The sequence below is a fragment of the Chanodichthys erythropterus genome, chromosome 13 (assembly GCF_024489055.1).
Source record: "Chanodichthys erythropterus isolate Z2021 chromosome 13, ASM2448905v1, whole genome shotgun sequence".
Lineage (NCBI taxonomy): Eukaryota > Metazoa > Chordata > Actinopteri > Cypriniformes > Xenocyprididae > Chanodichthys > Chanodichthys erythropterus.
In genome coordinates this window covers 19,415,000-19,442,860 of record NC_090233.1, presented here as the reverse complement: position 1 = coordinate 19,442,860, position 27,861 = coordinate 19,415,000, and the positions used below count along the sequence as shown (strand labels likewise).

General features: G+C 35.0%; 2 protein-coding genes across 4 annotated transcripts in view; one reads left to right on the top strand and one right to left on the bottom strand.

Annotated features, from left to right (window-relative positions):
- Positions 1-10,312, bottom strand: part of hscb (HscB mitochondrial iron-sulfur cluster cochaperone) — a 98,026-nt gene extending 87,714 nt beyond the window's left edge. For 2 of the 3 annotated variants that reach the window (XR_010896889.1, XM_067406466.1), the window contains exons 1-6: positions 9,976-10,312; positions 9,556-9,652; positions 6,329-6,418; positions 1,754-1,898; positions 1,473-1,520; positions 1,285-1,349 (exon numbers count right to left, since the gene is read on the bottom strand). Coding sequence is in view for 2 of the 3 variants with exons in the window: in XM_067406466.1 (XP_067262567.1) it covers positions 1,285-1,349; positions 1,473-1,520; positions 1,754-1,898; positions 6,329-6,418; positions 9,556-9,652; positions 9,976-10,301 (771 nt within the window). In the remaining variant the exon portion in view is untranslated. Of the gene's footprint in view, positions 1-1,124; positions 1,350-1,472; positions 1,521-1,753; positions 1,899-6,328; positions 6,419-9,555; positions 9,653-9,975 lie in introns of those variants that run through there. The other variant, XM_067406465.1, reaches the window with a different exon arrangement.
- Positions 10,313-10,867: 555 nt separating this feature from the next.
- chek2 (checkpoint kinase 2) lies at positions 10,868-27,382 on the top strand. Its single transcript, XM_067407378.1, has 15 exons — positions 10,868-10,968; positions 13,007-13,278; positions 14,930-15,054; positions 17,169-17,301; positions 17,410-17,500; positions 17,837-17,933; positions 19,448-19,501; positions 19,588-19,652; positions 22,417-22,516; positions 22,953-23,039; positions 23,208-23,371; positions 24,592-24,707; positions 24,842-24,927; positions 26,866-27,024; positions 27,208-27,382. Exons 2-15 carry the CDS (start codon positions 13,020-13,022, stop codon positions 27,265-27,267), a joined length of 1,596 nt encoding a protein of 531 aa, XP_067263479.1. The 5' UTR covers positions 10,868-10,968; positions 13,007-13,019; the 3' UTR covers positions 27,268-27,382.
- The last annotated feature ends 479 nt before the right edge of the window (positions 27,383-27,861 follow it).

Here is a 27,861-nt window from a genome sequence, read left to right as displayed (position 1 = left end):
CACACTGCCAGGGATCTGGAAACGGCTCGTTCTGAAACACTGCTTATGATTTATGGTGATTAAAAAAAAGGAGTGGGTGGATTTTTATCACTATAGGGTGGTTGTGTACACACACTGTCAACACACATTTATGTCCAAACACCAGGCAAAAGTGAATTTTGCGTAATAGGTCCCCTTTAAGTATTTGCCTATTAAAATCCAAACAGTGACCTTTTTTTTTTTGGCCAGGCAGTACATATACATAGTACATATATACACACACACACACACACACATATATACACACACACACACACATATATACATATACAGTACATATATTGCACTGTATATATTAAATACTAAAATAACACTGCTACTGACATAAATACCTCAAATCACGCATCTTGGTGAGAAGATGTGTTACTCGTCCAAGAGCTCAAATTTTGGTAAAATACGCAAAAAATCCTGTAAATTTACATTGAAGGATGGACTAGAGTCAAACAGTATCAACAGACCAGTAAGAATGAATTTGAATTGGTCCAGTAAGAAACCAAAGTCCCATCTTTGAAACGCCTCTCGGGCATGCAAGTGCAGCTCCAATCTCTTTGAATGGGGAAACATCAAATTCTCCAAAGCTGTTTGACTAAATTTCATATTTGAAACCAAATTTCATATTTGAAACCAATGAAATCTGACAACTGTCTCATACATTTTGATTCTAAACCCTTAAATCATGACAAAAAAAAAAAAAAAAAAAAAACAGTATTATTCAGGCTGGATCAAGCTAATGCGCATGCGCAATCCTAAATGCGCGTCTTTTATGCAACATTTCGGAGGCGTGCATCGGAGCTTCTAACGGCCACTGCAGTGATGCGATCACTTTACCAATCTGCGGTTGGCTCTCATTTAGAAGACGGGACTTATTCCCCTATATTGCACTTTCTCCAATTCAAAACAATACGAGTGACGCATCTTGTGTTATTCTATAGTCTTTGAAGAAACCACCCAAAACACCCTAGCAACTACCCACCAATGCCATGGCAACACCATAGCATCACCGTGGTGAGTTTTGCACATTCAAGATCCACTTAACTAACACAAAAACATTGTTTTTGACAACATATTAAAATAAATGTACTTTATTCAGATACCAACAATAGTCATATTTGCACTAATAACAATAAATATTACTATAAAAACAAGTACAAGCATGAAATCTCTCACTGAGCTGTGTCAGATGGATTACAATTGCAAATTGTTTACAATTTTCCCTTAGCAACCCTCTGTGATTCTGTCTTTTACCTTTTCCTCTATATTTGTGAAGTACTTCATCTGGGCCAGAAGCCCTTTGGCGGTCAGCAGATCCCCTGTGAAAAAGAGGCTCATGAGGCAAAAACAGCTATTTTACCACTCGCATGCCATGGAAATGTGTGTGCAACAGGCCTTGGCAGTGAATTTGAGAGGTTATGAAGAGAAATAGTGAAAAATACCTTTGTTTAGGGATGAATTCATCTGTTCAGTCAAGTCTTTCAATTTCTCTGGTGAAAGAAAGTAAAATAAGTAAATAAACCATCCTTTCACAAATACGTCCCATAACCACAATGTTTAAGCAGTGAAATCACAAACATAAAACCATAGAACCTTGAACTTTCTGATGGAATGAATCTAGGGCTGCACAGTCACATAAACAAGCTGCAAGTGACATGAGTGGGCGCAAAGCAATATTTCATCAACCACTTCCGGTTGGAGCTTTTCTTTCTGGCCTACATACCTCGCACCAACCGCCCGATAGCATTGACCTCGTCTTGGCTCTGTGTCTCTGCGAGGCTCTCGTTGATCTCCATGACCTCTAGGAGAAACGCGGGGTCCGCGCTGGCATCTGCTCCCTCCTTCAGCAAAACCCCTTGCAGCTCCAACTAGAGCAGAACATGCAGGTTATGAAGGGTAAAGCGCGACTCAAACAGCATTACGGCCTCTTGGCGGCAGTGATAACAGTCTACAATATAAGATTCAATAGTCATAGAAACTGACAGATACATAGGGTGCATGTTTTTGCAGATAGCATACACTGATAAAATGAATTCAACTTTCTGTGCATGGCAAAGTGTAAAAATATAGAAAATGGCAAATGTTTATATATGAAGTAGTTACAAAATGTATTTGGGTTCACCCAAAAATGAAAATTCTGTCATCATTTACTCACCCTTGTAGCATTCCAAACCCATAAGACTTTCATTTATCTTTGGAACACAAATTAAGGTATTTTTAATCTGAGATATTTCTGTCCCTCCATTGAAAGTCTATTTACCCAAAACTCTAATGAAGTTCAGTTCATAAAAATTCATATGCAGTTCGATCCAAGTCTTCTGAAGAGATATGACTGCCTGGTTCAAGCTACACGATTTTAGCCCTATTTTGCCACAATTTGCTGGATGTATGGTGTTGTTGGGATTCGTAAATGACAATGGCCATAATGACAACTCATCGTGGACGACCGAAAAAAATTAAACATGCTAGTCTCTCTGTCGTGAAGCATCACAGACGCGGCATCGGTTGTCGTCCACAATAAAATCGTGTAGGCTAAAATCGTGTAGACTGAACTGGGCATCACACTGGCCAATAGAAGCCTTCCTACATGCTTTTTTAACATGCCGAAACAAAAGAGAGACATTGATATCATTCCTGCTAGGTGGAATTTTACAATGGAGGAAATGTTTGTGGAGCTATGGCAACAATACTCCTGCTTTTATGATGCTTCCTCGAGGGATCAAAAGATAAATAAAACATGTGTTACCTCAGTTCTCTTTGGAGGAAATCTAAATATCCATGCAATCCAGATATGTGTCCACTTTGGGGCTTTTCTGATGACAAGACACACTGCTAACCATTGTTTGTTTACGCTCACAGAACGTTCTGTCATTCGATAGTCCTGCCTTCTCGATAACAGCATGCATGTTGTTGAAGATGAATGGTTGTAAAAATGAATTATAGGGTAGCAAAGTGTACAGGTGCTGGTCATATAATTAGAATGTCATCAAAAAGTTGATTTATTTCACTAATTCCATTCAAAAAGTGAAACTTGTATATTATATTCATTCATTACACACAGACTGATATATTTCAAATGTCTATTTCTTTTAATTTTGATTATTATAACTGACAACTAAGGAAAATCCCAAATTCCAAATTCAGTATCTCAGAAAATTAGAATATTATTTAAGACCAATACAAAGAAAGGTTTTTTAGAAATCTTGGCCAACTGAAAAGTATGAACATGAAAAGTATGAGCATGTACAGCACTCAATACTTAGTTGGGGCTCCTTTTGCCTGAATTACTGCAGTAATGCGGCGTGGCTTGGAGTCGATCAGTCTGTGGCACTGCTCAGGTGTTATGAGAGCCCAGGTTGCTCTGATAGTGGCCTTCAGCTCTTCTGCATTGCTGGGTCTGGCATATCGCATCTTTCTCTTCACAATACCCCATAGATTTTCTATGGGGTTAAGGTCAGGTGAGTTTGCTGGCCAATTAAGAACAGGGATACCATGGTCCTTAAACCAGGTACTGGTAGCTTTGGCACTGTGTGCAGGTGCCAAGTCCTGTTGGAAAATGAAATCTGCATCTCCATAAAGTTGGTCAGCAGCAGGAAGCATGAAGTGCTCTAAAACTTCCTGGTATACGGCTGCATTGACCTTGGACCTCAGAACACACAGTGGACCAACACCAGCAGATGACATAGCACCCCAAACCATCACTGACTGTGGAAACTTTACACTGGACCTCAAGCAACGTGGATTATGTGCCTCTCCTCTCTTCTTCCAGACTCTGGGACCCTGATTTCCAAAGGAAATGCAAAATTTACTTTCATCAGAGAACATAACTTTGGACTACTCAGCAGCAGTCCAGTCCTTTTTGTCTTTAGACGCTTCTGACGCTGTCTGTTGTTCAAGAGTGGCTTGAAACAAGGAATGCGACAGCTGAAACCCATGTCTTGCATACGTCTGTGCGTAGTGGTTCTTGAAGCACTGACTCCAGCTGCAGTCCACTCTTTGTGAATCTCCCCCACATTTTTGAATGGGTTTTGTTTCACAATCCTCTCCAGGGTGCGGTTATCCCTATTGCTTGTACACTTTTTCTACCACATCTTTTCCTTTCCTTCGCCTCTCTAATAATGTGCTTGGACACAGAGCTCTGTGAACAGCCAGCCTCTTTTACAATGACCTTCTGTGTCTTGCCCTCCTTGTGCAAGGTGTCAATGGTCGTCTTTTGGACAACTGTCAATTCAGCAGTCTTCCCCATGATTGTGTAGCCTTCAGAACTAGACTGAGAGACCAGTTTAAGGCCTTTGCAGGTGTTTTGAGTTAATTAGCTGATTAGAGTGTGGCACCAGATGTCTTCAATATTGAAGATTTACACAATATTCTAATTTTCTGAGATACCGAATTTGGGATTTTCCTTAGTTGTCAGTTATAATCATCAAAATTAAAATAAATAAACATTTGAAATATATCAGTCTGTGTGTAATGAATTAATATAATACACAAGTTTCACGTTTTTAATGGAATTAGTGAAATAAATCAACTTTTCATTCACTGTTTCTTGTCCACGACACAACAAGATTTAGAGTTTCTGGACTATGCACTAATTTTAAGTGTCTCCTCTTTCACTGTTGGGGAAGTAGAGGACGCTTCTCCTAAACATTTTTTGGGCGAGGACATCACACACCAAGCTCCAGTGGCCACGGAGCTTGGCCCATTACAGTCACCAGCATGCCCAGTTTTGATGGTTGCTATCCCAATGCTTTATGTGCCTTCGTGTCCTGTAGTTCCTGCAACAGAGCCTATTCACAACATGCCTGCCACTCCAGAGCCAGTTCACATCATGGTTGCCATTCCAGAGTCTCGTCCCGTCATGGCCACCACACCTGCGTCTTCGGACAAGATGGCCATTACACCTGAGCCTCCAGCCATCATGGCCACCACACCAGAACCTCCAGCCATCACGGATGCCACATCAATGTCTCCAGCCGCCATGGACGATACAGCAGAGTCCCCAGCCTTCACAGGTGCCTCGCCAGAGTCTTCAGCCGTCATGGATGCCACATCTGTGTTCCCGGTTGTCATGAGCATACATAGAAGACAATAAGTCTTCAATGGTCGCATCCGGTGTAGACACGCAGTTAGAAACAAAATTCTTTTTTCCTATGGATTCCTTGGCTCAATAAGATTCAATTGCACCAAATTTTCCAACCAAAAAAACTACTTATTCAAACTCCTCCAAGACTGTTGCTCCAATTTTCAGGAAAATCAAATTAGATAATCTTCAAACTATGCTGGCAAAAAGTTATCAAAAGTTATCAAAAAACACAAATTCGAAGAAGAGCGAGCCAAATTGGATGCAAGGCTATATCTCCGCAATGGTTTAGTGTATTCAGACCAATCTTGGTACAAGCATGACCTAAGGCTGCATGCAGCGTTTCGGCACAGCGCCACCTACTGGTCCGGAGATAGCAAAAATGACTATTTTTGCTTTTAACTTCTGAACAGTTTGGCCAAAAATTATAAAATCATGCCTAGTCGAATGATATACAATTTTACCATATCGGCCATTTTGCATTTTGTAGCAAAATGCTGTATTGAACAAATTAGCTATCATTACAAAACTCGCATTGGGTCATCAGCACGATGCCCTGAAGGAGCTTGAGAAGTTTCAAGACAGTGCCAGCTAGTGGTGAAATCAAATATTCATATACTCATAACTTTTGATGCGGTTGACTTATTTTCATGGGAGTCATTCCCGAATCCTTTGCAGAGTCCAACGATACCTAACATGCTAGGTTTTGCATTATGGTTTGTGCAACATTGCGATTAAAACAACATTTGCGAATATCTTTGAAATCGAGACTAAACCACCATAGGAAATTCAGAAACATAGGTCGTTGGCTGTATGTAACTGCCCAAATAATAAGTGGCAAAAAAATGCATTCAAAGTCATGCATGGGTCATTTTTTATGTCTATAAACCTGTGCCTTTTAGTGGTGCTATAACTGAACAAAATATGAAATTGCCACCAACTACAATAAAGTATACAAAATAAAATGCTATATTTTACTTATAATTTTACTTCTTGTTTGGTTCTTTGTGCTTGGCCCCTTAATGGCTGCTTGCAGCTATATTTGAACAATATATCAATTGTTTGATCATTTATAAAAAAAAAATGATGTGAAATACTTTATTTGAAAAGTATGCTTGGGTTTCTTTCTTTAAAAATACATGGTATTTATGAAATTCTTATATATCCAAATATTTTTTGGCCATATACACAACAAATATTTACTAAACAAATAATTACCATGTAGACGGCCCGACTCAGAGGTTTCTGCAGTGTTCTGTAGGCTTTGTTCACCAGTGCTGATTGTTCTTCTGAATATTCCTGCTCTTTCTGTAAATAGGATCAGACCACAAAGTCATTCCAAATTAAAGTCATTCTTCTTACAGGCTACAAAAACAATTTCAAAAGCCCCTAAAGGCACAAATACACAAAGCTCCAAAGTATAAAGCAACCTAAAGAATACTGTGATTTTATTTAGTAACAAAGGAAGTCTCTGCCCAAGTTTTCTAACTTTTCCCAATGTTATATAATTATGTGCTGTCATCACATTCATTTTAAGATATCATGACATGTTCTTTGTTTGTGGTAAGGATTTCCTCTTGGGAATGAGGAGAATTGTCAAAAAATGAAACTCCAGCAATGCTGATAATTGTGTGGGGGCTTTTTTCGCTGAAGGATCTCACTGTGTGGGCAGACGCAGAGGGTCTGAGCTGTGATGGGATTCGTCAGGTGAAATAAGAGGTGAGAAACGAAAGAAATGACTTGCAGAGGAGAAACATTTTCAGCTGTCAGAGGTGCCAAAGCCTGGAGAATCAACATCCAACTTGCTGCTGCTGTCAGGAGACCCAACTGGACATGCAAAGCATGAACCAATCACCAAAGAGCTGTCTGTTGCCTTATATGAACAATGATGTTCTGTGTACCTTTTACCTGAGCATCTAAATAAACCTGGACATTGGTTACTGAAAGTGTGCTATTAAAGTTTCAAAAGAAAAGGGTGAGAAGGTTAATCTCACATGTCACATTTCACAACAAAATTAAAAGACAAGAAAAAATACAATTTGCCTAAAGAAAATAATGCCTATTTTTAAGACTTTGGGATTTTCAATTACATAAATGCAGAAAAATAAATAAATAAAGATTATTATATTATTTTTTTTTTTATTTATTTGTAGATTATTATTGTTATATTATACATTATCATACATTAATTTCTAGTAAGTTAAATAAAATCATTATCAATAATAGGAATTCTACCTTCCTAACTTACCTGCCTGAATAAAAGTATTAATTTCTTTCAAAAAAAAAAAAAAAATCTTACTGTACTGTTCCTAAACTTTTGACTGAGAGTGTGTGTGTGTGTAATAATAATAATTATATATATATATATATATATATATATATATATATATATATATATATATATATATATATATATAGGACACTATAGTTCATTTATGTAGAATTGATAAAAATTTGGGACCAAAAATTTACCATGTTTTGCTTAAATGTTATCTGATATAATTAAGATTAATGTTTTCTGACAGTTTAAATCTGAGATCTTGTCATATTTTATTCTCATTTTTTTAAACTATGGTGAATAAACTGAATTAATAAATGAAATGTTCAAGGTGTCTGAATAAATTTTGGATTTTGGTTTGACATATATATTATATATATATATATATATATATATATATATATATATATATATATATATATATATATATATATTTAAACATACAGTACAGTCCAAAAGTTTGGAACTACTAAGATTTTTAATGTTTTTAAAAGAAGTTTCGTCTGCTCACCAAGGCCACATTTATTTAATTAAAAATACAGTAAAAACAGTAATATTGTGAAATATTATTACAATTTAAAATAACTGTGTACTATTTGAATATATTTCACAAAGTACTTTATTCCTGTGATGAAAGCTGAATTTTCAGCATCATTACTCCAGTCTTCAGTGTCACATGATCCTTCAGAAATCATTCTAATATGCTGATCTGCTGCTCAAGAAACATTTAATGTGTACAATTGTACAAAATATTTGTGTACAATATTTTTTTTCAGGATTATTTGATGAATAGAAAGTTCAAAAGAACAGTGTTTATCTGAAATCTAATCTTTTGTAACATTATAAATGTCTTTACTGCCACTTTGATTGATTTAATGCATCCTTGCTGAATAAAAGTATTCATTTCTTAAATTTCTTTTCAAAAAAATAAAAATAAAAATTCTTACTGACCCCAAACTTTTGAACGGTAGTGTATAATGCTACAGAAGCTTTGTATTTCAGATAAATGCTGTTCTTTTGAACTTTCTATTCATCAAGGAATCCTGAAAAAAAAAGTACACAACTGTTTTCAACATTGAAAATAATCATAAATGTTTATTGAGCAGCAGATCAGCATATTAGAATGATTTCTGAAGGATCATGTGACACTGAAGACTGGAGTAACGATGCTGAAAATTCAGCTTTGCATCACAGGAATAAATTACTTTGTCAAATATATTTAAATAGTACACATTTATTTTAAATTGTAATAATATTTCACAATATTACTGTTTTTTACTGTATTTTTAATTAAATAAATGTAGCCCTGGTGAGCAGACGAAACTTCTTTTAAAAACATTAAAAATCTTAGTGGTTCCAAACTTTTGGACTGTACTGTATATATATATATATATATATATATATATATATATATATATATATATATATATATATATATATATATATATATATATATATACACACACACATATACATACACACACACACACTGATGAGCCAAAACATTATGACCAGTCACAGGTGAAGAAAATATCGTTGATCCTCTCCTACCAAGGCCACATATTAAAAGGGACAGTTCACCCAAAAATAAAAATTATCCCATGATTTACTCACGTTCAGGCCATCCTAGATGTATATGACTTTCTTCTTTCAGTCAAACACAATCGGAGTTATATTAAAAAATTTCCTGGCTCTTCCAAGCTTTATAATGGGAATGGTACCTGAGATTTTGAAGGCCAAAAAAGTGCATCCATCCATCATAAAAGTAATCCATACGGCTCCACAGGGTTAATAAAGGCCTTCTGAAGCAAAGTGATGGGTTTATGTAAGAAAAATATCCATATCCAAAATATTCAACTCCCTGGAAGTGTATGGATTACTTTTATGATGGATGGATGCACTTTTTTTGGGCTTCAAAAACAAGAGTACCATTATATAGCTAGGAAAAGCCAGGATATTCTCCGACATATACTGCGATTGTGTTTGGCTGAAAGAAGAAAGTCATATGCACTTAGGATGGATTGAGGGTAAGTAAATGGGATCATTTTCATTTTTGGGTGAACTATCCCTTTAAGGTCAGGGTAGATTCGATTGTAAGGAAACATTCAGTTCTCATAACCAACAAGATTGGATGCAAGAGAAATGGGCAAGAATAAAGATCCTTTACCAATGATTTCTGGCCGAAGTTGTCAGGATGGAGAGATCTTTGCAGCTCAAAGTATCTTTTCTGAAGTTTTTGGGTGTCCAAAGAAAATCTTTGTTCACTGAGGAATGACAAACATGTTCAGCTACAACTATAATGAAGGTGAAACACAAAGGCATTTGAAAACTAGTGTAAACATAAGCTCTGAAACATTTCTTTCTGAAACCAATATCTGTATCTGTAATTATCTAACATCATGTAACAACTACTACATCGTATGACAACAATGTTATAGATTATGAGGAATGAAAGTACGTTAAATAAAGAAAGCACATTTTTGTAAGCTCGCGAGCAAGAAGGCACAGAATAAACAACTGTGAATCCATAAGAGATACATTCATTACAATAACAAAGATTTATAAACTAAATGACTAGTTAACTCACCAGTTCAGGATATCAAAATAATTAGTCTTGTCGTCAGCAGGCTGTATCGCATTACAGGAGGAGCAGAAAAATAATTCAGCTGAAGATCCACAGTTCCAGCAGAGTCTGTTGAGTGTAACAGTGCTGAATGATCTCAGATTCAAGTGTCCTTTAACTGCATTCCGACCCTTCACAACTCTAACGTTACTGTAAGAACTGACCGCTCTTTCTGAAGCGAAACACGGATGTAAGACAATGTTAAGACGTTGTCCGTCTGATATACATTTATGTGCGTGATTAAATCCGGAAGATGTTAACAAAAATCGGAGCCTGCATAAAGTTATCATGGTTAAACCACTGAAAGAAACCGGGTTTATACAATATGATTGCGCTACTTCCGGTTCTGAACAGCAATACATTGTCAAAATAAAAGTTTGTACTTTTAAAAAACTTCGTCGCATGTATTTGACTTTATTGTATTATATTAATTTGTTTGTAGTTATATAAGAGTAATGACTGTAATTACTATGACGAGACATGATCTGTAATGAGTACCGTTATGACTAAAAAAAAACTTTAAAACTCAAGGTAAGGGCTACAGTTCAGCTAAGTAATTCATTTTCATCCACATTAAAATATAGTAAGTAATATAGTAAGTAAAATATATAACTTGCACTGACAAATTTTTGAGAAGTTGCCGTAAACCTTTTTTATACCCTATTTGTTTTACGACGCATTTATTTTCTTGTTATATTTTCTGAATTGTATCTATCTTGAATGATATCTATTACTCTTGTATGTGTTCTTTATTTTAATCAAATGGAACGTTGGAATGTTTATAAACTACATTTCCCATGAGCCTTTACTCTCGCTTCTGATTGGCTGAATGATGTTATGGGAAGTTCGTGGATGGAAACGAGTGGCTTTTCCCGGCAGATTTGATGAGCGGTTCACGTGGCCTGGCGCGTAACCATCCCACTTACTACTTACTTTTCAAAAGAGGACTGTATTAAGGTATGCATTACGATCAGAAATGAAAAAACATCGTTTGATGTTCTGACGGACATGTGGATGTTCTATCAATGAATATTTCTGCTGAAAACAAGCAACAGTTTCCTCTTTCGCTCGTGCCTCCTTAAGTGCTTTACAGTGTAACGTTAGCTATTATTTGCACTGTATTTGCGTGCTGTCATAAAATAATGCACATTTGAACCAGCAAAAGTAACTAAAGAGACTTTATCCGCAGTAAATATACAGGTATTGTTTAATTACTTGCCTCATCAATCTGTTTCCGTGCCGAGTTTCATCTGATTGCATTAGTTTCGGTGGTGCATAAAATTCATCCGACCTTTCAGAAATTGAACTTTGAAAGGTCACATGATGTAAAAGCAGTTAAATTCCTTAAAAGCACATCATTAATGCACATCTGTCTATAATGTGTCAATCACTTGACCTTGATAAAATCACAGGTACTCTCCTGCAATCTAGGAGAAATGATTATTCTAGTAACATCATATAAGGTCGTTTGTTGTTATACTTTAAATATAAAGAAAAAGGCAACGTATGAGAGAGATTATTTACAGGGAAATTAATTGGAATTTAATTTGAGGCCAATTTTTATGTTCTCAGTGAAAGTGTTGCTCGTGAAATGTGCACTTTCACATTTGGGTTATGTGGAAGGGTCATTGCAAAAAAAAATATGATTATATGTGATAAATGTGAAAAATATGTGATATGATGCATTGAACACCTTAAACATCCTCTAGTAATTGGGATTACTGTAGGTAAAAATTGTGATGTTCTTTTTTTATCTGTTGAAACTAGAATATAAAGCATAAAATATGAGTCAACAAAACTTCTCAAGCCATGAAGCACTGCAAAATGACTTGGATTATGTTCAAAATAATACACTAGTATAGTAGTAATTAGTATACAGTGCACATATCTGTGTTATAGGAAACCTGGAAATATAAGGACATTTTTAAAGCATGATTATAGGCTTGAAAAAATCATGGCAATTTCTATAATGATTTTTTTTTTCTAACATGCTCTGATGATATTTAATTGGCAGAAAATTGTTTGGGCTCGTCATTTTTTTAAACATACTTTTCAATTCACAAACGACTAGAAATTACATGCAACATGTTAACAACAAAAATGTTATATGAATATACTGTTTGAAACGTTTATCATGCACAGTGTGTATAGAGTTCAACAGTTGGGTTCCAAAAGTAAAAACTCCATTCATTTTCTCCATAAGGAAACTGATTTTGAATGATAACTTTTAAACCTTTAAAGACAGACTTCCTGTGAGACACGAGGTTGTTGATCGATTTGCCTCTGCTGAAGCTGTCACCCTTCATAATTTTTTTTAAATAATCTTATTTAACAGCAGAATTCCTAGTGGAAAAACTACATTAACCATGATGCTGTACAGAAAATTAAACCAATCAGTGAGCTGAAAAAGCAACATGAACCAAAATAGCTCCTTAGCTCCACCTACTCGCATGAAGCACTGCGAATGATGTAATCGAGTCTATCTCTCTAAGCTTTTAAAATACTTAAATATTTGTATATAAATGCATATTGTGCTATATATATATATATATATATATATCAACATTTGTACATGAGAAGTTATATTTCTCCATTATTTTTAATTTAATTATGCTTTTTGCAGTGCTTCATGGGATTGTAGTTGTTTCCCTCACTAAAACCATTAAGTCTTGTACCTTTTATCATTTTGTCAGATTTTCAAAAACTTTTTTGCTTCAAATCAAAATTTGTAATGTTATGATTCATTTCGTAGTTAATTGGGTTGGTTCATGGCTTGTAACTCTTTAACAAAAAATTTAAGAATTTAAAAAAAAAAATCCCTATGGGAAAAATTAATGGAAAAAAACTTCCAGAACCAGCGACGCTGCAAAAGGTTTCAGAAACTGTTGAAATGTATTGTGCAGAATTAAGTGAATTTATTGTTTTGGGCTTTAATCAAACTCTGAGTTTTAGACTGTTGTTGGCATTTTGTTCATTTTGCTGTCTGTTCTTCCAGAGTGAAAAACATCATGTCTGACGAACCTGGACCGAGTGGTCAATCACAGTCCCAGAGCCAGTCCCAAACACAAACCCAATCCCAACCTGGATCCAGCTCCTCATCCGCCCCAACATCGTCAAGCCAGGGCTCTTCCTCAGGATCAGGAACTCTAAGTTCTGTGGATACATTACCTGTACAAGAACTCCAATCTATTCCTGAAGACCAGGAGGAAGCCCAGCCTCAGGTGTGGGGCCGGATCATTCCCCTGATGCAAGGATTCAGTGTGCTCAGTTAAGTGTATTGTCCTCCTCACTTTAAGAGACTGAATAATGTCAGTGCTATGAAGTGCAAACATAAATTTTAAAGCATTATATTTATGTATTTATAAAGTATTTTTGAGTAGGACAGGAGTGGTATCATGAATAACTGTGGAAGCTTGTTTCCACCACAAAATAAAAAAATACATTTTATCTCACAATTCTGACTTTTTTTCTCACAATTGTGACAAGTTTATATCTTGTAACTGCAAGTTATAAACTTGTAATTGTGAGATGTAAACTGATTTTTTTCATCAAAAATTTCATTTCATCTTCAGTTCTTTTTTTAATGCCACAGTGATTGCGACTATCTCAAAGTTAGTTTTTTTTTTTTTTTTTTTTTTCTCACAAGCAAGTTTATCTCTTACAAATTCAATTTGTTTTTTTTCTCAGAATTGCAAGTTAAAAGATTAGTTCATTTCAAAATTAAAATTTCCTGATAATTTACTCACCCCCATGTCATCCAATATGTTTGTGTCTTTCTTTCTTCAGTCGAAAATAAATTAGGGTTTTTGAGGAAAACATTCCAGGATTTTTCTCCATTACTCCATATAGTGGACTTCAACAGGTTTCAACAGGTTGAAGGTCCAAATGTCAGTTTCAGTGCAGCTTCAAAGGTCTCTACATGATCCCAGACGAGCAATAAGGGTCTTATCTAGTGAAACGATCAGTCATTTTACAAAAAAAAATGGAAATTTATACTTTTTAACCACAAATGCTCATCTTGCACTGCTCTGCGATGTGCCACGCATTATATAATCGTGTTGGAAAGGTCACACATGATGTAGGCGGAAGTACCGATCCAGTGTCTACAAAGTGAATGTGCAAAGACTAAGTCGACAGCCTTTACAAAAACAGTTTTTCACCTGTACTTCCGCCTATGTCACGAGTGACCTTTCCAACATGATTACATAATGTGTGCCGCATCACGGAACTAGTGCAAGATGATCATTTGTGGTTGAAAAGTATATAATTTGTATTTTATTTTAGAAAATGGCAGATGTTTCACTAGATAAGACCCTTATTCCTCGTCTGGGATCATGTAGAGTCCTTTGAAGCTGCACTGAAACTGACATTTGGACCTTCAACCCGTTGAACCCCAGTGAAGTCCACTATATGGAGAAAAATCCTGGAATGTTTTCCTCAAAAACCTTGACATAAACATCTTGGATGACATGAAGGTGAGTAGATCTCCAGAAAAGCACATGACGCAACTATCTGCAAAGCACTGTTTACATGGTGTATAATAACACAAATAACATTAGAAATGTGTAACCTGAAGTTTATCTGCTTAGTGAAGTATTCCAATAACAAAAAAGCATTTAAGTGCTTTAAAATAAACATTAGCCTCCCATTTTTGATTATAAACCCCCTAAAACACTGGTCACATTGTATGTGCATTTCTCTAATGGGGGATTTTATTTTATTTATCTACTGTATTCATCATGTGCTTGTTTGGTTTTAGGGCTCCTGAACATTCTAAAATGCCCAGTGTTATTTAAGTATTATTTATATACTATGATAGCATTTATTCATATTTTATTTCAGCTAAAAGGATTTTAGCAATTTTAGTTTTAGTTAACAAAAACAACACTGAATATGGCTTCTTTTTTATATTTTCCAGATTGCACAGAAAACCAGTATAGCTTTGGAAGGGATAGAGCATGTGATTATACTTTCTCCAACTCCTTTTTAAAAAAATCAGCACATTTCAACACATACAGCAAGAAACACTTTAGGATTTTTAAGGTAAGACCGGCAAAGAGGCTATTCATTAAACTTGTTTTCATCAAATGTCTCTTGACGAGGAGTGTAATGATACCCTCATGTCATAATTTGATACGTATCAAGATACAATATTATTGCGATACTCCAAGACATATGGAAAAAGGGTAACAAAAACTGTACTGTTGATTAAAATGCTAAATTTGGTATTACATTGGGGTGGAACTTAAAGGGATAGTTCACCCAGCGCATCCAAGATGTAGGTGTCTTTGTTTCTTCAGTAGAACACAAATGATGATTTTTAACTCCAACCGTTGCTGTCTGTCAGTCAAATAATGCTAGTGGATGGTGATCTACTATAAGAGTAAATAAAACTTGCATAAACAAATCCAAATTAAACCCTGTGGCTTGTGACGACACGTTGATGTCCTAAGACACGAAACGATCGGTTTGTGCGAGAAACCGAACAGTATTTATATCATTTTTTACCTTTAATACACCACTATGTCTAACTGCATTCATCACTCGATTCGTTTGATCTAATCGTGCTCTGACAGCGGCAGTGATGTCTGCCGCATATACTTCAATGAGAGCGAGACATCACTGCTGCTGTCAGAGCGCGATCAGACATTACTAACGAGTGCTGCACGCGGTTGGACATAGTGGTGTATTAGAGTTAAAAAATGATATAAATACTGTTTGGTTTCTTGCACAAACCGATCGTTTCATGTCTTAGGACATCAATGTGTCGTCACGAGCCGCAGGGTTTAATTTGGACTTGTCTATGCAAGTTTTATTTACTCTTATAGTAGAAGTTCCCATCCACTAGCATTATTTGACTAACAGACGGCAACGGTTGGAGTTAAAAATCATCATTTGTGTTCTACTGAAGAAACAAAGTCATCTACTTCTTGGATGCGCTGGGGGTAAGCAAATAAACATCAAATTTTCATTTTTGGGTGAACTATCCCTTTAATAGGCTTGGACTTGGTACTGGTAACCCAAATGCACAGGATAATGGAGACACCTGAAAAAAGAAATTTTATGATTCTGAAGCTAAAAATACAGAATTATTTTAGACGAGTATGCTTGCACTCTGTCACTAACTAGATATATCCAAAATAATGTAGGTCACTTTTTACTGGTAACATTAGACATTTGGCATTATTAGGACCCACAAATATTCCCCATTGCATCATTATACATTATATTCAACATTATATATAGTACTTTAATGTATTACTGACACTAAAACTCTGAAACTTGATTTTTGAAAGGCTTTAGAGAGGAAACTTTAATAGATAAAGAAAGAATTAGGGAGAATATGTTTATAAAGAGTATAATTACACCGAAAATTTTATAGCACTGCATATACATTTTTATGTTTTAGTTAATTATTTGAATTATTAATAATTATGGCTTCATTATTACCTTTACATCAACTTACCAAAACCCTGACATAATGTAATGTTTAATGCACTTCATGTTGTTAATAACAAACTTTTGTATTTTTATGTCAATATGGTTTAAGATTATTCTATTCAAATGTGACGAACACAAGTAATCAAAAAGTAGTCAGTTTATATAACCTAAAATGTATAATGTAATAGATTATCTTATTAACTACAGGTTTCATCATGTAAATTATGTTAATATTGTTAATATGTAATTGTTACTATTGTTAATATGCAATTCATTATTTCCAGGAGCTCATTGCTTCTACCTTCAATTAAACTGCTAACAGTTATTGTAAATTAAATTGCCTAAATTATTACATTATTTGCTAACTGCATTCTCTAAATTGTAATGTTGACATGCATTCTCTGTAAAGCTGCTTTGAAACGATACGTATCATGAAAAGTGCTATACAAATAAATGTAAATTGAATTGAATTTAAATAAATTGTATTTAGTAATGGACTACAATTTCTAAGTAATCTACCCCGCATTGCCAGCCAGCTCAAATATGACTTGCTTTATCTCTGTAATCTCCCTGTTATGGGACAGTTTCACATGCTGAACAAATCAATCATGGCTGACTGTGAATAGTGCATTTCTGCGATGGAGTCAGGTGTCAGTCAGCACAACATGCATAACTACGCATTAAACATGGTCTGTTTTACCTCCCTGCTGGCTCAGGATGAGAATCTGGTCTACCTCGAGGACCTCAGCGGGAACGGCACGTGGGTGGATGATGAAAAATTAGGACAGGGGAAGCAACGACTTCTTAGCAATAACTCCGTTATTGCCCTTGCAGAACAAAAACATCAAGGTTTGTGATTTTGGTGAAGTTTCTTCAGGAGTTTTTGAAAGTGATAAATATGCTATGCTATATATAGCTATGATTCTGAACTCTGATTGATTGTTTGTTTTTCCACAGTTTTTATGTTCATAGATAAGATGGGGAATGATCAACCAAACCTCCCTTTAGAGTTCAGCAAAAAATATCATATTGCACGAAAGATTGGAACGTAAGTGAATGCTTTTTATGTACTGGTTTTTCTGATGATAGTAGAGTTACTTTTAGCTTCATTATATTGCATGTATGTTTTTAGCCAACATATCTTACCACAGTGACTAATATCGGGATAGGAATAAACAGCAGCTTCCTGCACAATGCTGTTTTATTTGATAATTGTATATTTTTGTTTTTAGAAGTTTGTTGTACCTAAAAAAAAAAAAAAAACTCTGCAAGCCTTAGCCTAGCCTAAGTTTGTTTTGTTAGGCTGTTCAAATCATTTTTTAATGTGGCCAATATCCGGTTCAGAATATCAGTCTGAACGTTGCTTGTTTGTGTTTTCTGACAGAGGCGTCTGTGGAGAAGTGAAGCTCGCCATTGAGAAAGAAACCTGTAAAAAAGTTGCGCTGAAAACTATAAACAAACATGACTTCCCATCAATAGGGGTAAGAAGCAGCTGTATTCACTGTGATGGCAAATGAACATATAGTGCTTGTATATATGTATAGCGCTTTTCACAATAGGGTCACTCTGTGTCAACTGAACTAGAGGTCCCTGGTAAAGCCCTGACTGATTTCCATAACCCGCTCCCGCCGAATGTCTGACCAGGACTGCCCATTCCCGCAACCTGTGTGTTCCACTCTGAATTCGTTCAAGTTAACATCCAGAATAGCAGACTTTAAACATGATTGCGTTTAAATAAGATGAATTAGCTGCAAAACCAAAGCACCACACATGATAAAAACATTGGGTATTTTTTTTATTGGCATTATAAAACATTAACCGTTAAAACAAAACCACAACTAGCGGCACCTACTGCATACAAACTCACCAAACGATTAACTAAACAAGCAGTTTAACTGTTAACAGTTTAAGTAAATAAGCCAAAGCACAATATGAAGTAACTTTAACTTATTAAATAAACCCATAGGACTTACAAAGTACACTAGATATACTTTAAACAAATTAAATACTAAATAAAATAAATAGAATGCCTCAAATTCACAGTAGCTTGCTTAACAGGCTATTGCAAAAAGAAAATAAATAATAATAATAATAAATAAATAAAAATAACGTAGCCTACTTAACAAACAAATGAATTTGATCACTGGGCATTGCATTGCTTACTCCATATTACTATGAAGGAAAAGAATATTGCTGACTGACTGCGGTCCCAGACTTGTGTGTCTTTCTTCCATGATCCGCCCACACACACACTGTAGGTAACACACACGCAGCATAGGTAAAACCGCCTGCTCCCACGAGATTTGCGTTGGGTCCCGCGGGAGCCCAAACCCAATGCAGCCCTCTAGTCCCCGGCTCAAATTTTTGACTTTGTTCATATTTATTCTGTACTAGGACAAACATAAATAGTGATGAAAGCCAAAATATTAAAAGTAATCCACTATTTTGTAGAGTGGGTCAAAATGACAATTTTGTGTACAATTGTACAAAATGTGTACAATTTACCAATTTACTTATGGCGCCACATTAAGATCTCTGGGATTGCACCATCGAGGGCCTTTAAAATAAAGATACCAAAATTAAAGTTTGTTAAGAACCAGAATCTAAAAGGATATTACGTTATCTTTAAAACTTCTTGAGGTACAGGCATGAAAATGTCTCCGTTGGCATACAATGAAACAAAGATTGCTAAAGTCAACAGATTTTACTAATAGATCTACCAATCTCTGTGTAAAAATTAAATAATGATGCTTGCATATTTCTAAAGTCATTTTTACACAAGTAAATATACATCTGTGACATTTAATATTTTGGCTTTCATCACTATTTATGTTTGTCTTTGTACAGAAAAAATATTAACAATATCAAAATTTTGAGCCGGGGAAGTTTTCGAAATTTGGTTAATTTGACTCGAAATGCCCAATACGGATTGTTTCTTATGTTTAAGTTTACTCATACCTGTTTGATATTAAAATGTTCTGTTTGTGTTTCACAGACGGCCACACGGAATGCCGAACGGGAAATTGAAATTTTAAAGAAAATTGATCATGTAAGTCATAAATTAGTCTTTTAAATGACCCAGAGCTATTGATAGAAGGTCTCATTCATATCTTATTATTTTTCTCCCCTCTGCAGCCATGCCTGATCAAGACAGAAGATTTCTATCAGACAGAAGAGTCCTACTACATTGTTTTGGAGTAGTAAGTCCTTGTGGTGTTTTATTATGGAATAGTTAGGAACATGAACTCGCAGGTAGAATTTACTTGAGTACAGAGAATTTCTACCTGTATTATATTCATAGATACTTTTAAAAGTAGTTTGCCATGAGTTACTAGAGAGGGAAATACATTTTTATAGCACTGCATATTCTTGTCTGTTTATGGAAGCTTGTTTCCGGCGCAGAGTAAAAAAAATTTAAAAAGTAATTGCGACATTTTATCTCACATCTGACTCTCAATTCCAAGTTTATATCTCACAATTCTGACATTTTTCTGGCAATTCTGTGTTTATATCTCACAATTCTGACTTTTTTCTGGCAATTCCAAGTTTATAACACACGATTCTGACTTTTTTCTGGCATTTCCGAGTTTATACTTCACAATTCTGACATTTTTCTTGCAATTCCGAGTTTATATCTCACAATTCTGACATTTTGTCTGGCAGTTCCGTGTTTATATCTCACAATTCTGACTTTTTTCTGGCAATTCCGAGTTTATATCTCACAATTCTGACATTTTTCTGGCAATTCTGTGTTTATATCTCACAATTCTGACTTTTTTCTGGCAATTCCAAGTTTATATCTCACAATTCTGACTTTTTTCTGGCAATTCCAAGTTTATATCTCACAATTCTGACTTTTTTCTGGCAATTCTGTGTTTATATCTCACAATTCTGACTTTTTTCTGGCAATTCCAAGTTTATAACACACGATTCTGACTTTTTTCTGGCATTTCCGAGTTTATACTTCACAATTCTGACTTTTTTCTTGCAATTCCGAGTTTATATCTCACAATTCTGACATTTTGTCTGGCAATTCCGTGTTTATATCTCACAATTCTGACTTTTTTCTGGCAATTCTGTGTTTATATCTCACAATTCTGACTTTTTTCTGGCAATTCCAAGTTTATAACACACGATTCTGACTTTTTTCTGGCATTTCCGAGTTTATACCTCACAATTCTGACATTTTTCTTGCAATTCCGAGTGTATATTTCACAATTCTGACTTTTTTCTGGCAATTCCGAGTTTATATCTCACAATTCTGACATTTTGTCTGGCAATTCTGTGTTTATATCTCACAATTCTGACTTTTTTCTGGCAATTCCGAGTTTATATCTCACAATTTTGACTTTTTTTTTTTCACAATTCCGAGTTTATATCTCACAATTCTGGCTTTTTTTCTGGCAATTCCGAGTTTATATCTCATGATTCTGACTTTTTTTTCACAATTCCGAGTTTTTATCTCACAGTTCTGGCTTTTTTTCTGGCAATTCCGAGTTTATATCTCACGATTCCGACTTTTTTTCTGGCAATTCCGAGTTTATACCTCAAAATTCTGATGTTTTTCTTGCAATTCCGAGTTTATATCTCACAATACTGATTCCGAGTTTATACCTCACAATTCTGATGTTTTTCTTGCAATTCCGAGTTTATATCTCACAATACTGATGTTTTTTTGTAATTCCGAGTTTATATCTCACAATTCAGACTTTTTTCTGGCAAATCCGAGTTTATATCTCATGATTCTGACTATTTTCTTGGAATTTCCGAGTTTATATCTCACAATACTGATGTTTTTCTTGCAATTCCGAGTTTATATCTCACGATTCTGACTTTTTTCTCGCAATTCCAAGTTTATATCTCACGATTCCGACTTTTTTCTGGCAATTCCAACTTTATATCTCCCAATTCCGACTTTTTTTCTTTCAATTCCGAGTTTATACCTCACAATTCTGATGTTTTTCTTGCAATTCCGAGTTTATATCTCACAATACTGACGTTTTCTTGTAATTCCGAGTTTATATCTCATGATTCTGACTTTTTTCTGGCAATTCTGTGTTTATATCTCACAATTCAGACTTTTTTCTGGCAATTCCAAGTTTCTATCTCACAATTCTGACTTTTTTCTCGCAATTCGGAGTTTTTTTCTCACAATTCTGACTTTTTTCTCGCAATTCCGAGTTTATACCTCACAATTCTGATGTTTTTCTTGGAATTTCCGAGTTTATATCTCACAATACTGATGTTTTTCTTGCAATTCTGAGTTTATACCTCACAATTCGGACTTTTTTCTGGCAATTCTGAGTTTATACCTCACATTTCTGACTTTTTTCTGTCAATTCCGACTTTATATCTCACGATTCTGACTTTTTTCTCGCAATTCCGAGTTTATATCTCACGATTCCGACTTTTTTCTGGCAATTCCAACTTTATATCTCCCAATTCCGACTTTTTTTCTTTCAATTCCGAGTTTATACCTCACAATTCTGATGTTTTTCTTGGAATTTCCGAGTTTATATCTCACAATACTGATGTTTTTCTTGCAATTCTGAGTTTATACCTCACAATTCTGACTTTTTTCTGGCAATTCTGAGTTTAAACCTCACATTTCTGACTTTTTCTCAGAATTGTGAGAAATAAACTCAAGATATTAAAAAAAAAGTTTGTCCCGCAATTCAGATTTTTTTTTTTTTTTTTTTCTGATTTTCAGATTTTGAGAGATAAACAGTTGTTATGAATCCAAATTGTGAGATAAGCACAATTCTGAGGAAAAAAGTCAGAATTGTGAGATAAAAAGTCACAGTTACCTTTATTTATTTAGCAAGACCTTAAGGCTAATTGTTTTGCTAAAACATTGTTTTTCTCTTTACATGAACGATTTCTGCACAATTTGCAATCAAGAATGACTGCTAAAAATTCTCATTCTTTTGATGAATTATTTCATTATCTCTGTGCTGTGTATAGTATTGAAGGAGGAGAGCTGTTTGGCAGGATCAAGGCCAAGAAGCAGCTGGAGGAAGAAATCGCTAAGCTCTATTTTTATCAGATGCTCAGGGCTGTGGAGGTAAAACACCTCTAAATGTGTTTTTTAAATGAACACAATGTACAAGGTTGTTGTACTTTAATAAAAAATAAAAAAAAAAACTTCCATCTTACCATAATATGTTGCTCTTTCTTTTACATTAGAGTAAGATGTTGGTAAAAGTAATATAAATATTAAATATCTAACATCGGCAAATACCGATATATTTTATCAAAAATGTGCTTATATTGTCTGAAAAGCATTGCTGTGTATTCCTTGTAACTAGCGAGTTGAGTGTGGCTCATGTGACTTTTAAAAATGTTTTACATCTCATTTATGCATTTAGCAGATGCTTTTATCCAAAACAACTTTCAAAGGAGAAATATAAGCAATTAGTCATAGAGCCAACAATATTCATAGTGTTCAATACCAGGTTTATTAGAAAAAAGATGACAAATGTTTTCTTTTATTCTCCCAGTACCTCCACAATAATGGGATCATTCATCGAGATCTCAAACCTGAGAATGTTCTGCTGGCTTCACATGACGACATCTGTTTGATTAAGGTGTGTTTACCAGTTCCTGACTTCACTTCTCCTTTAACTGTGGCAGTTCCAAAGTTCAGAGATCCAGCCAAGCCTTTGTCTTTGTAGTTAAAACAGGATGCACAGAAATAGTCTTGAACCTGAGATAACTGGCTTTCTCAACACATGCAAATTCTCAATGCTTTGCAGATTACGGATTTTAATCAGTCCAAGATTTTGGAGGAATCCTCCCTGATGAAGACGCTCTGTGGGACACCCACATATCTCGCCCCGGAGGTGTTCACACATGCTGCGACTGTAGGATATACAAAAGCAGTAGATTATTGGAGCCTGGGGGTCCTACTGTTCATCTGGTTAGTGGAGATTAAATATGAATCAGTTGGGTCCAGCATTAGTTCAAAAGCTCTTAAAGGAGTAGTTTACCTAAAAATTAAATAAAATTGTTATCATTTACTAGGGGTGCACTGAAAATTTTGGCCGACATTAAAAGCCATGTCCTAAACACAATTATAATGTTCGCATTAAAATATTATGTAGCCTATATGACAGACTTCCGCTGCACATGTTGCACTTATCTGTGTTTTCCCTTTTGAAGTGATTTCAATCATATTTCAAGCATTTCAAATCCATAATGGTGGACAGTGCGCATCTGAAGCGTCTCAGCTAAAGGAAACAAGCCATTATTTATCGGCTTTAATATATCTGCCAAATTTTCTTATCGGACGGATAACGATAACATTAAAAATGTTGGCCGATGCCGATATATGTTGTGCATTCCTATCATTTACTCATGTCTTTCTAAAACACGTCTCAAAACATGAAATACAGATATGTGGAGCATATACTTAAAATAAAATAATGAAAGTGAATGAAGACTAACACTGTCAAGCTTCATAAATGTAGCCAATTTGACTGGTACACTATATTTTAAGACTTTTGTTTGAGGAACAGACTGAAATTTAAGATGTAATTCACTGATAATCATCATCTCCAGTGAACTGATCATTGCTATAAGTCAAAAGTCAAACTAGAGAACCAGATCAGTCTGATTTGTGAACAAATTATTCAGACCAGTTTTTATAATTGAATCAAATGATTAATTGAAAAAAGAATGATTGTTTCATGAATGATTTCCAGTGAGTAAAATGGCTTCAATTTTGGTCTGTTTCCAACACAAAACTGAAATATAGTACAAAAGTTGAATAGACTATGTATTTTATTTAAAAAAAATAAAAAATAAAAAGTAATATTATAATTATAATTAAAATCAACCACTCAGAATTCACTTGTTGTGTCATATGGAAGAAAGTAAATGATGCAATAATTGTTTTAAATCTATTTATTTAAATGATGGTAACTTGCATACAAAAAGAAATCTACGGAATTCTCTATAAATACATTTGCAGTATTCATGAATGATTAGGAAAGTCAGTTCATTGATCAAAACATGTAGAAAACCTGAAAGATAATATGTATATATTGTGCCTATAATTTAAACTTAATATAATACTTATTAGTATAATTATGTGTATGATATTTATTTCTAAAGCTGTGTGTATCTCTCTTGTCATAGTTTGGGTGGTTATCCTCCCTTTAACACCGAGTGCTCCACCATGACCGTGCGTGAGCAGATCATTAACGGCCATTATCGTTTCATCCCGTCTCAGTGGACGAAGGTTTCAAATGAAGGTAATGTCTTTGCTCTGTACAAACAACTGGTTAGTGATGGTCAAATAGTGTGTATATTATATCAGTTTATATTGTCCGAAATACTTGAACTTAACAGCATACAGTGTAAGTTATATATTAACTTTATATTTCAGCCAAAGATTTGATCAAGAAGCTCCTGGTTGTGGATCCTCAAAAGCGTCTGAGTGTTGAAGATGCACTGGAACATCCGTGGTTGAAAGTATGTGCTGAAAAACCCACCAACTACTATTAAAAAAAAAATGTGTTTTTTTTTTTTTTTTTTTTAAAGTATGTTTTACAAGAAAATACTATTTCAGTCTTTTCTATTTCAAAATTTCGCGTTTATCTCATTGGGCCAGTTGTTCAAAAAGTTTAATCTGGATCAGAATGATCAGAATGATTAAATTCCATGTTTTGCTATCCAGGATCAGGTAATCCATCTTACTTTTGTGCTGGTTTTTCAAAGAAACATTGGATCCAGATACACACTTTTCCAGATTACCAAATCTGGATTACCAGTGCTCTACGGAGCCCCTAAAGGGACATGTTGATAGAAAGAATATGGGTTTTGAATTAAATATAATATTTTTGTTGGATATTTAAAGCTGTTTGGGGATTGTTTTATGGCACCAAAATCTTTTTTACTTTACAGTAGGTTACCGAAAGGCTAAATATGTAGGTTAATGTCTACTTCTAATTTATTTAACAGTTAAAGGTGCCCTAGATTCAAAAATTGAATTTACGTCAGCATAGTTGAATAACAAGAGTTCAGTACATGGAAATGACATACAGTGAGTCTCAAACTCCATTGTTTCCTCCTTCTTATATAAATCTCATTTGTTTAAAAGACCTCTGAAGAACGGGCGAATCTCAACATAACACCGACTGTAATGTAACAGTCAGGATCATTAATATGTACGCCCCCAATATTTGCATATGCCAGCCCATGTTCAAGGCATTAGACAAGGGCAGAACATCTGGATGTGCACAGCTGAATCATCAGACTAGTTAAGCAAGCAAGAACAATAGCGAAAAATGGCAGATGGAGCAATAATAATTGACATGATCCATGATTACATGATATTTTTAGTGATATTTGTAAATTGTCTTTCTAAATGTTTTGTTAGCATGTTGCTAATGTCCTGTTAAATGTGGTTAAAGTTACCATCGTTTCTTACTGTATTCACGGAGACAAAAGAGCCGTCGCTATTTTCATTTTTAAACACTTGCAGTCTGTATAATTCATAAACAGAACTTCATTCTTTATAAATCTCTCCAACAGTGTAGCATTAGCCCGTTAGCCACGGAGCACAGCCTCAAACTCATTCAGAATCAAATGTTAACATCCAAATAAATACTATACTCACAGGAATCGATGTATGCATGATGAACACTTTGTAAAGATCCATTTTGAGGGTTATATTAGCTGTGTGAACTTTGTGTTTGCTGTTTAAGGCTGTCGAGAGCTCGCGGGGGAGCGGGAGATTTAAAGGGGCCGCACGCTTAATCGGTGCATATATAATAATGGCTCAAAATAGGCAGTTAAAAAAATGTATGGGGGATTTTGAGCTGAAACTTCACAGACACGTTCAGGGGACACCTTAGACTTACATTTCATCTTTTGAAAAGGCACCTTTAAACTAATCAAGAGCAAAATTTAAAAAAATGCGTATGTATATTACATGATTTAAATGTTGTATTTTTTGACCAGTTTTATAGTTTTACTACATTTTCCTCCTGGAATCCACCTTGAAATCCTACCCCCTGTTGGGATCAGGATAATCCTGTTTTTTTTTTTTTATCAAAGTTATCCAAATCCTATTGACAAGTTTTGAACAACACAAACTGAAGGTTTGATCCAGATTAAAACTAGGATTGGATTCCGTGATCTAATCTGATTTCAGAATCCCTTTTTCCTTTTGAACAACCCATTTTCAAGATTTGATCCAATCCAATGGCCGAAATCCGATCAGATTACTTTTGAACAACTGGCCCAATGTGTTACTTGCAGCTTCTTTGTAATTATTTGTGATACTAGCAATTTCTGAGGGAAAATTAACTAGTATTGAAAGTTGTGAAGATTTAAATATTTAAAATGTGATTAATTTAAATACAATAAAAAAGTTTTTAAAAATTCATTCTAATGTCTATGCAACAGGATGATGAGATGAGAAAAACTGCAAACCAACTAATGAACCCTGAAAACCAACCTATGCTCCCTGAAAACCGTCCAGTGCGCCCTGAAAACAGACTGGTGCGTCCTGAAAACCAACCAATGGGCCCTGAAAACCGACCGATGCGCCCTGAAACATCCAAGGTACAGCAACAAAAGACACAGCTCTTGAGTCTGCTATTTATTTAAAGACCCCTGTGAAAATCAAGTTTTTAATGTGGTTTATATGGCTGTGTGTTGTTTTTAACATGCAACACATTATTAGCTGTTTTACAAAGCTACATTTCTTATTAAAAACTGGATTTTAATTGGACATTTTCATCACAGAAACGCAAGGCACAAGAGGGAGAGGGTGAACCATCATCCAAGAGGAAACCAGGGCCTTGAGGTTCACACACTTTTATTTCCTGGTGGCCTTTTAAAAGCTCTTTCATTTGCCTAATTAATCCTAAACGTCTAACACTGTACTGCTCTTGTAAATATGTATTTGTACCATTTCCTTCCAACAATAAAATGCTTTTACATTTTCTATTTTTCTGATTCTGAGTACTTTTAACTTGTCACAATCCATTGTTTATTCATTTAGCAATGTGTAAAAAGTCACAAACTACAGCTACAAAAAGTTCACTAAATTTGTGGATAAGATTGAGCAAACTGCACATCCAGTTCATTTAATGGATGACTGGGACTTTTTGCTCTTTCAGTCACATAAATTATGTATTTACATTCCATCTCCGTTATCACGAAACCCACGACACACAACAAACACAGCACCGATCATTGCATCTTCCATCCACCGGTTTTTAGCATTTGTATATGCCGCACTTAAAGACACCGTTGTCGGCCACTTCGGATTTCCTATTCAACGGTGTGAATACAACCAGGAACATGGCCCGGGGGAGAAATTAGTTCTCTATCCTAGTGGCTACTTCCTAGAACTAAGTTCCTAGAACTATTCGGTGCGAAAGCCCCTATAAATAA

Coding starts and splice junctions, on each gene's coding strand:
- chek2 (XM_067407378.1), top strand. CDS start 13,020: ATGTCTGACGAACCTGGACCGAGTGGTCAATCACAGTCCCAGAGCCAG. Junction 17,501..17,836: donor ATTGCACGAAAGATTGGAAC/GTAAGTGAATGC, acceptor GTTTTCTGACAG/AGGCGTCTGTGGAGAAGTGA. Junction 24,928..26,865: donor TGGAACATCCGTGGTTGAAA/GTATGTGCTGAA, acceptor TCTATGCAACAG/GATGATGAGATGAGAAAAAC.